General features: G+C 36.1%; 1 protein-coding gene, 1 long non-coding RNA gene and 1 pseudogene across 5 annotated transcripts; 2 read left to right on the forward strand and 1 right to left on the reverse strand.

Moving 5' to 3' along the window:
• Positions 1-3546: 3546 nt before the first annotated feature.
• On the forward strand, positions 3547-5675 carry LOC140962326 (pentatricopeptide repeat-containing protein At2g21090). The gene has a single exon (XM_073421190.1). The coding sequence runs from the start codon at positions 3630-3632 to the stop codon at positions 5457-5459; it is 1830 nt and encodes a 609-aa protein (XP_073277291.1). The 5' UTR covers positions 3547-3629; the 3' UTR covers positions 5460-5675.
• Positions 5676-6281: 606 nt separating this feature from the next.
• On the forward strand, positions 6282-7884 carry LOC140963281 (uncharacterized; annotated as a pseudogene).
• A 1041-nt stretch (positions 7885-8925) lies between these two features.
• On the reverse strand, positions 8926-13352 carry LOC140963128 (uncharacterized). 4 transcript variants are annotated; one of them, XR_012172663.1, is made up of 5 exons: positions 13022-13352; positions 10492-10590; positions 10165-10272; positions 9942-10090; positions 8926-9227 (listed from the first exon to the last, which is right to left on the reverse strand). It is a non-coding gene; the product is annotated as an uncharacterized lncRNA (long non-coding RNA). The 4 variants fall into 4 exon arrangements; XR_012172662.1 differs by having other exon boundaries at positions 10165-10296; XR_012172661.1 differs by having other exon boundaries at positions 8926-9202; positions 10165-10590.

Below are 13352 nucleotides of genomic sequence, written 5' to 3' on the forward strand. Positions count from 1 at the left end.
CCTTATCAACTCGTCTATGCAGCAATGCCTTGAGGACATCTTTCTTTCATTCTTTTATTTCAAGCTGTTGGCAGAAGCTTTGAACTTGTTTCCACTCAAGCCTTTAGTGAATAAATCTGCAACTTGATTTTCTCTGTCGATATGTTTCAAAACAATTCCCTCTTGCAAAACTTTTTCTCTGACAAAATGATAATTCCCCTCCATATTGTTTAGTTTTTGAGTGAAATAATGGATTCTCTACAAAACATATTGAAGACTGATTGTCTGGGAAAAAAAAGATTCCATAATCGGTTGGTTGATATAAATCCTTCAACAATTGCAATAGCCAAGTGCTCTCTTGAGCTACCATAGTTGCGGGTCGATATTATGCTATTGTTGTTGATAAAGATACAGTGGGTTCCTTTTGCTACTTCAAGAAATTGGTCCTTCTCAATGTTTGTCAATCTTACTGTCCCAATCTCTCAGTGTTTGCTTTAATCCATAAAATGTATTTCATAGCTCACACACATATTTGGGATGAACTTGACCTTGAAAACCCAATGGTTGATTTATGTAGATCTCTCGATCCAACTCACCATGTAAGAAACATTATTTACATCAATTTTCCACAAGTTCCAAACTCGACTAGCTACAAGTGCAAGTAAAACTCGAACAGTTGTGAGCTTTGCTACTGTACTAAATGTTTCATTGTAGTATAATCCATATTTTCATATGTATCTAAGACAAGTTGGATTTGAGAAGGTGGCAGTTCATATTTAATGATATTTTAATCTGTCAGTATGTCATTTTCTAAAAACCACCATGAAGATGCTTCATCAAACACCACATTTTGAGATGTATAGCACTTTCCAGTTGTAGGATCACAACACTTCCACGTCTTTCTTTGATCATCGTATCCTACAAAAAACGCTTAACAACCTTCTTGTCCATTTTGCTATGTAAATGATAAGGTATGAAAACGTAGAAACACAACCAAAACTCGAAAACAACTAACTGTAGGATTCTATTCCACAATAATTCAAAAGGTCAATAAAATATAACCTTGGTTGAAGAAGCCGATTGATTAGTTCTCCATTGCTTTTGCCCAAAATCGTGTAGCAATATTTCTTGCATTAAGAGTACTTGGACACATTTCAGCTAGATGTATATTCTTCCTCTCAGCAGCCCCGTTTTGTTGTGGAGTGTTCTCGAAGGAAAATGGAGAACTCATCTGAGGTAAATTGAGCTCCATTGTCGCTACAAAGACAATGAATTTTTTTTACCAATTTCTGTTTCTGGATCTTTCTTGAACATATTAAACTTTGATAAAGTTTTAGACTTTTATTTCATGAAATACATACACAAGTAACTAGATAAATCATCAATGAAAGTTACCATGAATCTCATTTCACCAATAAAGGCTTGCTAGATGGGTCCAAACACATCCAAGTGATTAATTATAAAAGATCCTTTGCTTTAAATTTGATTCTTCATATGTCAATTGATGTGCTTTTACATATTGACATCCGGCACATATTGTGTCTGTTTTTACTTCACGTTCGGGCAGCCCTTCACCATTGATCTTTTCATCATCTCATTTAGCTTGAAGTAACTAACATGACTTAAACACATATGCCATAAATCTGTTTTCTAGTTTCATCAATATATGTAGTTTTTGCATACATCACATAAACTGAACCCAATCGTCATCTATTCATCATTGGCTCTTTCATAATCTCAAGATTATGTTAAACATTTACATCTTCTGGACCAAACAGAACATAATGACCTGAAAATATTAATTGTGATATTGAAATGATTTTGTTCATACCCAGGATGTGATAGACATTTTGAAGTGGTACCTCATTTGCATTATTTTTGGGAGAGACTGTCGTATTACCAATATGGGCTATTGATAATTGTGAATTGTTGGCTATCAACACCACTCGTCTTCCCTTATATTCTGACGAGTTTTGCAATTTTTTGTCACCTGTCATGTGATTTGAACATCTTGAGTCAAAAATCCAATCTTTTTCATAATCAATATGTTCCAAAGTTGTTGATGCGAGAGCTAGCTCATCTTCTTCTGCAGCATATAATGCCTTATCATCGCATTCATCTTTATTTTTAGAAGCATCAATATTATTCTCCACCAAATTTTTCTTCAAAGGACAACTTTAGCCATATGACTTTTCTCACCGCAATTGTAACACTTCCCCCACAAACTTCTTGCCCTAGCCGTAAATTTTTTTAACTCTCCCTCCATAAACAAGTACTTTATTTGCCTCGATGATCTTTTACCTTGTCATTATTCTTTTTAGACCAACCAGCCGTATGTTGCTTGGAGTTCCATTTGTTTTTAGTCGCGTACAATGCTTCATCCTCACCCTTAAACGAAACTCTTCCCATTTGCTTAGCTAATGCTTCTTGTGAAACAAGCAAATTTTAAAACTCAATAAGTGATGGCTGATTTTGCCATCATTGTACAACAGCAACAAAGCCCCTACATTCAGCCTCAAACTATTGATAATTATTTTTTTCATCCTGATTTCTCCAATTGAATGAATCACTTGGATCCAACTCAGTAATTTCACGGCATCATATCACCATGTGGAAGTAGTGAGAGATCATCATGCCGCGTTGTGCTACCGACAAAAGTTCACTCTCCAGAAGTTGAAGCCTCGCGCGTGCCATTTTTCTTTGAGAATAGCATCGTGAATGTATCTCAAGCTTCTTTGGAGTTTTGGAATCCTTTATATACTCTTAACACATCTTCTTCGAATCGACTGTAGCCTTTAAGACAAACATTGTCTTGCCAGTGTACCATGTGCATTCTCTGCCTCCGGTTGCATAACTTTGCTTCCATAACAAACTCCCACAAGCGGTGGCCTTGCATATAAGACATCATGCATGTAGACCAAGTATTGTAATTTTTATTGTTGAGCTTCTTGACTCCACCAACGATTTGAAGATTGCCCATCTTGCTAGTAGGAGGAGAAAAATATTTAAATTTCGTTGCCAACGACATGGCTATGATACCATAATGTCGAAAAAACCATGATGTAATACAAATTAAGATAATATATTTTATTTGGATAATTCAATCAGGAGAAATAATATATCTTTCATAAACATACAAGAAGAAGAAATGATGCTTGATTCTGTTAACAAATTCCTAACAAACTAAGAAATAATCAAATACAAATTAAGAATTAACTATAAATGTTGGACAAAAACTTGTGTGAGACGGTCTCACGGGTCGTATTTTGTGAGACGGATATCTTATTTGGGTCATCCATAAAAAAAGTATTACTTTTGATGTTAAGAGTATTACTTTTTATTGTGAACATCGCTAAGGTTGACTCGTCTCACTGATAAAGATTCATGAAACCGTTTCACAAGATACATACTTTAAATATCGACCCACTAACATTTGATTTGATAATAACTAAATTAGCTATCATTGACCCACTAACATTTGATTTGATAATAACTAAATTAGTTATCATTTATTCTAATAACTTCAGAATGAAATAAATAAATTTATTTAATAAACCACAAGTGCTGGTGTTGTATTTTAACACACCGCACAGCCGCGACCAATCTCAGGCGGCGCTGCTCGCCGGAGCTCACATGTTGCCCTTACTGCAATGCCCTATCTCTCCCATTCACCTCGCACACTAACACCTTCCTTCGGAAAATCCCGCAAAAAAACTCGCAAGCATCCTTGTATTCTCCAGAAATTTCTCAATCTCACCTCACAGGGTCAAATCCGAGAAGCAGTTCATTCATTGCCTCTATTAGCTCGCAAAGGATTCCGTTTGAACTCCAAGATTATTTCCAGTCTCATTCAACAATGCGCCAATTCGAAATTCGGTAGAGAGGGCAGATGGGTTCACCTTCATTTGAAAATGACGGGTTCAAAGCATCCCGGCACTTTTTTGTCCAATCATTTGATTAACATGTACTCGAAATACGGTGATCATGAGATGGCTCGTGAGGTGTTTGATAAAATGAGTATGAAAAATTTGTATTCTTGGAACAATATGCTTTCCGGGTATGCGAAGTTGGGGATGTTGAAGCCAGCGAGAAGATTGTTCGACAAAATGCCTGTAAAGGATTTTGTCAGTTGGAATACAGTGGTGATAGCATATGTGCAGAGTGGGCAGTTTGATGAGGCTATAAAGCTTTATTTGCAGTTGAGGAGGTTGGATATTGGCTTTAATGAGTATAGTTTTGCTGGTGTTGTAACAGTATGTGTTAAGTTAAGGGAGTTGGGTCTTGCTAAGCAATTGCACAGTCAAGTTCTTGTTGTCGGGTTCTTGTCAAATTTGGTTCTTTCAAGTTCTATTATCGATGCATATGCAAAATGTGGCGTGCTAGGGGATGCTAGGAGGTTGTTTGATGAGATGATAAAGAGGGATGTTCTTGCTTGGACCACTTTGGTATCTGCTTATGCTCAATGCGGTGATATGGATTCTGCTCGGGAAATCTTTGTCAGAATGCCAGAAAAAAATTCTGTTTCTTGGACTACTTTGATTGCAGGGTTTGCCCAAAATGGAATGGGAAATGAAGCCCTTAAGGTGTTCGTGGATATGATTAAGCATCATGTCGAAGCTGATCAATTCACTTTTAGCAGTTGCTTGTTAGCTTGTGCTAGCATAATTTCACCAGAGCGCGGTAGACAAATTCATTCACATATGATAACCTCGGGCCTGAGACTTAATGTTGTAGTTGTGAGTTCTCTCATTAACATGTATTGGAAATGTGGAAACTTAAAAGTCGCGAAAAGGGTTTTTGACTCCACGAAATACAAGCAAAATGTTGTGTTGTGGAACACTATGATATCTGCACTAGCACGCCATGGTTGTGGTAAACAAGCAATAAAAATGTTCGCAGATATGACGAGAATGTCTGTTAAACCAGACAGCGTCACACTACTTGCCCTTTTGAATGCTTGCAGTCACTCTGGGCTTGTCCAGGAAGGACTATTTTTGTTCGAGTCCATGACTCAAGAATACAATGTTAATCCCAATCAAGAGCATTATGCTTGTGTAATTGATCTTTTGGGTCGATCAGGATGTTTTGATGAATTGATGAATCAGCTAAAGAAGATGCCATGTATACCCGATGATCAGGTTTGGAATGCTTTGCTTGGTGTATGTAGAATTCATGGAAATGTAGAGTTGGGAAAAATAGCTGCAAAACACCTTGTGCAATTAGAGCCGCGTTCCCCAGTAGCATACCTATTATTGTGTAGTATGTATTGTGCTATCGGGAGATGGGAATCTGCCGAGGAAGTTAGACGGCTTATGAACAGGGGAAACATCGAAAAGGACGCAGCTGTTAGTTGGATAGAAATTGATAGAAAAATGCATTTATATAGCATAACTAATAATTTGCATCCATGTGAGAAAGAAAGAACCTCGGTTTTGGAACTGTTAGATGATCAAACCTCGGTATATAACCTCGAGCGGTGATTTTTCTGATGCATTTTTTTCTTTAACGATTCAAGATGACAGGAAGGGAAGGGAAGGGAAGGGAAATCATCCAATCTTAATTACACGGTATTACATTTTCTTGGTAACTTTTATCATTTACACATCCCTGATTCGCATTCCGTATCATGTGTAGCGTTTTCCTTGTACACTTGGTAACTACATTTTTTAACAAAATCCAAATTTTATTATTCGTTTTGGACAGTACAGAATTTCTGCACTCTTGCTAAATGTTTACTATAATAATAATAGTAATAATAATAAACAAACAAAGATCTATCTATTCATTGATTTGTTCATCAATCTAATGCATTATTCGAAGAAAAAAAAAATTGATCATTATGATACCATCACAATAAGAGACTCCATTGAAATTGTTATTATATTTACTTTGGTAGACAGGGTACATAAGTTCGAAAATATCTCTTTGTAATGTGATTTTTCCCTATTAATTTCATTTCATTTTCCCAATTGTATTTTCAAAATAAAATAATTTGTTACACTAAAATACAATCTAATTTGTGAATATTAAATAACTTTTAAAGAAACCGTGTCACATGATGCAAGTGGACCTAAAAAGAAAGTAGATTAAAAATATATATACAAAACAACAACAACAATAAGAATAATAATAAATCCAATAATTCAAGGAAGCCAGTCCTTTAAGGTGCATTCCATTAATTAAAACGAAGCTGAGGGTACATTTATCGAAATTTTTTCCTTGGATTTATTTTGAATAAATTTAAATTATTAAATAATTTGACGAATGAGTTATGATCACCACCACTACATATATTTTTAGATATGGACACGAAAGTTGGTTGCGACATAGATGAACCTAATATAAATATTTCTGCTCATATGTGTGTGTGAGTAGACGATTGTTTGATTATTTTTCAGGATTTTGATTTATTTATCAATATTTTTTCGAACGAATCTATCATATAATATTTATGCATTGTGTTTATCTGAATAATGTGATATGTATGCTACTGTATTAATGTAGGAGTTTTGATACCAAAAATAACGGGCACAGATTTCATCATCATAAATAAAACCTTGAAATAATTATTTATTTAGAGAGAAAATATGTAGTTTTGTATATAATTTGTGAACAATTTCTCTAATATATAAATTCAAGTCAAGCCTCCTCACAACTAATCGATTGTTCCTGCTCCTAAATCCTAATTGGTGGGATAGTAAAACCATTGGCCTATCTGCTCAAGAAAAAAAGCATCCAACAAGATGACAAAAAAATTTATGTTCTTTCACAATTTAGTCATAAAAATGAGTTTAATATATCAACATATATCTTGTCTAATACATGTTCGTGTAGACAAGTAATTTACAAATATTTTTAAATGGTTTTAAAAATAATTTCACCACACACAATACATATTTATAAACCAAAATGTGAATATTTCCATGTATTCCATACATAAAGTGGGTGCCAACAAACTCTTATATATGTTATACATTCACGTTGACACTCATTTAAGCATCGATGATGTAACGTTCGTCCTGTATAATTTTCTTATGTTCATCACATCCAACAGGTGGGTGTCACTACTGCCCATCCGACAGGAAGAACTGGATGTCGGGTATCGGCCCGGAAAATCTTAGGATCAACCAGTTGTCTAGCCTGGGACAAATGATTCCGCCACAAACAAGATCGGGATCCCATTCGTCAGCCGCCCCTTCGCGCAATGTCAATCCCTCTCAATCTACCAACAGCTGGTAACAGGATCCAGGGTCCTGGATATCCGGGTCCAGGAAGATCGCCTAGTCTGCCACGTAATCCTCCTCAGCTACAGCGTTGATGTCGTCATTCAGGACCTCAAGAAGTTCCTGTCGGAGACACAGTCCGAGGTTGTGATCCTCGAGATCAGGACAGAATTCGGGCACGACGACCCGCCTGATTTCGACAAGTACTTGGAAGAACAACTCGGCGAGTATCTGATCCACCAAGACGAACAAGTATTCAATAAAACAATATCGAAACTGCTATCGAAACGGGTGCGTCTGGAAGCCTAGAAAAACCCCGCAACCAAAGGCAGGCAGCCCATTATGGAGCTCCGGATTCCTGAAAGATAACTGGTTCGACACCGATTTGCCGTGGACTAAATTCGAGAGCAATATGAAGCATTTACGGGAGCAGCAGCCGGTGGCGAACCGGAAATTCTTCTACAGGGTGGAGAACACGGTGACGCCTCAGGCGGATAAAGCGATTCTGTGCGTGAAACCCGTTACGAATAGGATCCACCGGTATGCGAGGATGTTCATATGTCAATGCTTCGAGCGGGAGTTGGCTGATAGGTTGCAGGTTTTCTTGGAAGATTTCATTTCTGAAGATTTCGTGGATGCATGTGTAGGGCTTACCAATGCCAGGGTCGAAGGCAAAGCTTGACTATTATATCTTCTATCCAGAGCCATAAAACAAGTCGGGTCGAGTCGGGTCGGATATGTTATTTGATTCTTTTCCATTCCGGGTTTGTAAAAACATACTTGCCTCAAACCTGTAATTTATATGAATAATTAATTTGTGCAGATAATTAGAATAATCTATGGGATCCAATTTGGTATTCTTGAAAAAATATGTATATTTTCTGGAATATACATTTTATTTTGATGAAATTTGGGGAAAAATTTTCTACATACTGAAAATCAACTTCCTTGTTTTATTATATTCTGATTCAATACATTATTGGAATTTGGATCCTCTCCTGTGGGCTGTGGCTGAAAACACAGCATACGAGATGATCAGTTGATCATCTGATAGACATCACACAGTGTCAGATAAATTTGAAAAATTGTCAGACGAAACCAGATTATCAGCTCATCTCATGTAAAAATAGCACAGTACCAGGTGCTGTATTTTCAATCACAGCAGAAGATTCAAATCCATATTATTGATTGTATTGTAGTCTTTGCAAAGCATTTATGACTCACTATATTTTGATACTAAAAAGTTTACGCCAAAATTTTTAAAAAAAACATTGCTTCTCAATTCGATTTTTAAAATTTCTGAACATAATTTTTTTCAAAAAAATTACATAAAAACATAAACTGCACTTTTTAAAAGGCTCTATTTTTTTAACGGCGAAAAATATTAAACATTATATAGTCAGAAAAAAAATATATTTAAGACCATTTATATTGTTCATTGTCGCATTCAAAAAATGGAAAAGAAAACAATAAAGTGAGATTGAGTGGAACAATATTTTTTACATTTTTTATTTTAAAAAAATATATAACTTGTCCCTCATCAAAGTCATCTTCATTCACCGAAATTATTGTTTCTTTAAAACTAACGAAATAATCAAGTTGAATAAGTCTTATGAGACAGACTCATCAAAAATTGTATTTCTAAGATAAATCGAACTCTTGACGACTGCTCAAGCTCTCATTTACTACACCATGATCTATGTTACTACAGACAAAAGATCACATACAATGAAAGTATAAAAATACAAAAATATATGTAGGATCTATATGGATATCCAACAATTTCCTCTCCAATTTCACCCGTCTACATGGTCTAAATCCAATCGTACTGATTTAACAGTTTAAAGTGACCTTGAATCACACGAGTGCTTTTCCACGGTGATGTGACGAAACCTAAATGTCATAATTGAACAAGAGCCGGGGTCCGTCCCTGATTGGCTTGGCAACATCAATTCCAGCACTAAAGCTTTACCATAACTTTGCCTTGATTCTGCAGAGCCCTGTTTCGGATGAAATTGGAAGAATCTGTTTAGACCAAGATACAGTTTCCCGATTCTCTGCAGCAAATCTTCCACGCGGAAAAGAAAATGGTGGATAGTATTTTGCGCATATTCTATCTTCTATTCTTGAAGCAAAATCCATCAGATAACAATGTTCTTTCATAGCAGAACTTGTTTCTTATAACTTTTTCAAGATGCTGAAATATCAGTGAAAATAAACCTGCATTGAAAAACAAAGGGTGGCAAAGGACCAAGATTACAAAGAGGGAGAATTGGGTTGAGCTTAACTTTTTGCTGAAAAAAGTATGTCCATTTTTGTTGCAGGGTGCATTGGTGGTTACATCCACAAAGTGGATTTATACAAATCACGCAAAAGATTTCTACGATTCTAAATTTCTGAATAAATAAGATTTTCAGAAGTTGGCATCTGTCCGATGAGAAAGAATAATATGGATATTGATGAGTGGTAAAAGATGAAGAAGCTATTTTCTACTCGAATTAGTGAAAAGTAACAATTTGAGCAGGAAATCCGGAGTTGGTGAGAGGGCTTCCTTCACTTCAAAAAATGTGATAATACCTGAGTTGGAGCTCTCTCTTTTGTGCAATGTTCCCCCTGACCAAAAGGGTTCCAGAGATTTGCTGAAATACCTAAAAATGAAATTGATAAACGTCACATCCAAGATTTTGTAAATAAAAAGATCATAATAATAAATTGCATGCACAGGCTGAATAAAATTACCAAATACGAAAGCGCAAGGCTTCTGATTGAATGTGGTGATCATTTGAAGGATTGTTCGTTTCTAACTCATGATGAAAACTATCATATCCCTTCTCATAACCTTTTTATGTCTTCAAATTTGCATCACATTGTTCCCTCGAAGCAGTGATCTGTATATTTAAAATGATTATTCACCTAGAGACATGGTCAAAATCCAAGAAAATAAATTGAATATACTCAATACATCGATTCTGAATGCACCAGCATCTACTTTACACGTGGCTCCACTGCAGGATAGAAATGATTCGATGGACTGCAAAACATGAAAGGCGCTACACTGACGTTGAAGGCCCTTCATATAAACCAAACGCATGACCTGTCATATTCACGACAATTATGTATTTTTATTATGTGTAGGAACAAATGAGAAATGTTAAACTATGTTAAAATCGATGTTGTATATATATAAGTAGCTCCGGAACCATACACAAAATAAGACACCGAAGCAGAAACTAAGCGTCAAGAAACAATTAATGGATTTATATACAGTAAATGTAAAAGGATTCCAAACCTCCAGCAAGATAGACTGGTTATTTTTCTCAATCCCCCGAGATGATATCTTTGTTCTTGAAGCAGGTAGAAAAGACCAAGCAAGCCCCCATCTTGATGTCTTGCCTTGAACAAATTCGGTTGTCTTCACCACTGAAACTCCGTTATCCCACAGTTCCGCTACCAGTATACTCAGAAACAATGCGTGAGGGAAATCAAATAACTGGATTTTGGAGCAAAATTGTCGAACATTGCCACAATATCAAAATATACAGCTGCTGATAGTGGTCAATGTTAGAGTAGGTGCACGTCGAGCCAAGTGTTGGCCGAGAGTTCACAATGAAACTCTATGTATAAGCAATCTTTATTTTAATAATATTTGAAATTATTGTTTTGGCACATCTTTATCAATATACCCATGCTAGTTGCATAGATAAAGCCCTTGAATATACAAATAGTAGAAAGAATATGAGATGGTCATATGATGAGTATCATGAAACTCATATTTGGAATACTGTATATTCTAAACGGTTCCTACTCGATTCAGCCGCCGCTAAGAAGGATATAGGCCGCTCGAGCTTGAGACTAGTATCTGCGATGTGAGTACCATGTTTCATTGGTAGTGGACATTGTGATGTCCGAGCATGCAGATAGGTGCTCCTGGTAGAGTGCACTGAACAACCCTCCATTAAAGGACTTTCCAAGTGGTTCTCACTTATCGAGTGGAAAAGTCCTAGTTTATGGTTGTACACCATTAGTCCTTATGACCCGGGACAACATTGAGACTCTATGTGCTAGAATTACACTTTGACTTGTTTACCGACTCTCATGGGGTCATCAGGTGGCAAGGTTGGGTGTTCTGTCGAAACATATAGGAGTCGATGCATTGTAGTCGGGGATTCACCGCTTACCTACGGGTATGGATATCCTATGTGTTTTTCATGTATATGTAGTTTGAAATCTCTGATCAGAGTATGGTGGTAATTATGAAAGGGGTTTCATAGATTACACCATCGATGCAACTACGACATGACACATAGTATCGATTCATTGACAACTCTCGATAAACCAATGGTTGTCGAATCGGTCGGGATATATGAGTTGAAGGGACCGTACTGTACGCTAACCATAATTGAATGGTTCTTGCAGGCACTATCATTTGATACCTAGGGAATCATGTAAGCGATGCTGCTAGGCGTTTAACATGATTGGTTGGGTACTATCAGACTTGAGTTCTGACGTTCTTATTATCAAGGAGTTGATAAATAAGAATGGAGCAATTGGGGTATGCTCATATAAGGACATGTTTAGTCCGAATCACATGGAGATGTGAACCCACGGCTAGTTGTATCAATGAACCATTGAGGGCCACACAAGTACTAGCTTTCTAGATCCCGTTGAGAAGTAAAATAGTTCAATGTGTTGAACGGCTTATAAAGGAGTTTATAAGCGTAAGGAAAATTAGAAGTATGACTTCTATAAAGCAGAAAATAGTTCAATGTGTTGAACGGCTTATAAATGAGTTTATAGGCGTAAGGAAAAATAGAAGTATGACTTCTATGAGAGAAATGTAATTTTAATTTATGAATGTGTTCTTAAATTAAAAGTTGGCCAAATAAATAATGTATTTGAAAATTGTGATTTTCATAAACATTATTATGGACTAAATTAAATTAATTCAAGTGTTGAATTAATTAATCACTAGTGGACCTAGTAGAGTCCAAATAATTAAATTAATTCAAGGGTTGAATTGATTAAATAATATTGAGTCTTGTAGAGCTCAATTTAAATAAATTATTTAAACTAGTGGACTTGAGTAAATTCAAGTAATGTTTAATTAGTCTCAAATATGTTTGAGATAATTAAATTAAGTCCATGGATTTTTAATTGTTAAAAATCAAATAAGATTTGCATGCATGGGAGGTGAAAGGTTGGGAGACAACTTTTTGTATAACCAAGGCTTGGCATGCAACTTTTTTACTTTAACTTTTCCAACAACCAAAAAAAATGTCTCTCCTTCTCTCCTAGCATGAATAGTGGCCGAAAATACTATTCATTCTCTCCATTTTTTTGTTCTTCAATGGTTGGAGAAAACAGTCACTTCTCAAAGAAAAATCCTCATATTTTTCTAGTGCAAAATATGAGGGGATCTACCTAGTTGGTGGTGGGCTTTATTTTAGAGCAAGGAATGCTCTTTGGAAGCTTGTAGAAGTTCTTGTCATACAAGAGCTAAGGTGTTTACACCTTAGTTGGAGCCATCATCAACCTCAAGAGGTTGATAGGTATTTTTCTAAACACACTATGTATGACATTTTGTTGTTTTTGTATTTGCTACACATTAAATCAAGGTGGCCGAAAAATTTCTTATGAAAAATAAAAATTTTAAACTTCCGTTGGGCTTCCGGTCACCGTAACCGATCCCCTTTCAGTCAACACATGTTTTAAACTATATAGCAACCAAGTGTCAAATTTAGATGGTTTTTTCTCTTAGACAACCTAATAAACCGGTAAAGATAATTGTCGCCACCTAAAAAATTACTAGAGAAGAAAACTAATACCTATATTTGTGCTTCAGCTGGACACTATCACCAATTATGCGACTGATGAAAGCCCGTTCACCACCAAAGCAAACCATCTCCTCTGAAGTTCCACCACAAGCCGTGTTTGGTTCAACCCTGCTTCCTCCATCGTCTCAAAGAATGGAGGGTTACACATACAGAAGTCAAAGTTCTCCCCATTCTTGACAACACCAAGAAGCACAGGTGGCCCACAATAATCTTTTTTTTCCCCCAGAAAAACTTTGACTAAAGATGATGGTGCAGGCCCAATTTCAAGAGTCTTTTTGTGGTGCAAATCCAAGGCACATTCACTAGTATTTTGCTT

The sequence above is a fragment of the Primulina huaijiensis genome, chromosome 17 (assembly GCF_012295235.1).
Source record: "Primulina huaijiensis isolate GDHJ02 chromosome 17, ASM1229523v2, whole genome shotgun sequence".
In the NCBI taxonomy this organism is placed as follows: domain Eukaryota; kingdom Viridiplantae; phylum Streptophyta; class Magnoliopsida; order Lamiales; family Gesneriaceae; genus Primulina; species Primulina huaijiensis.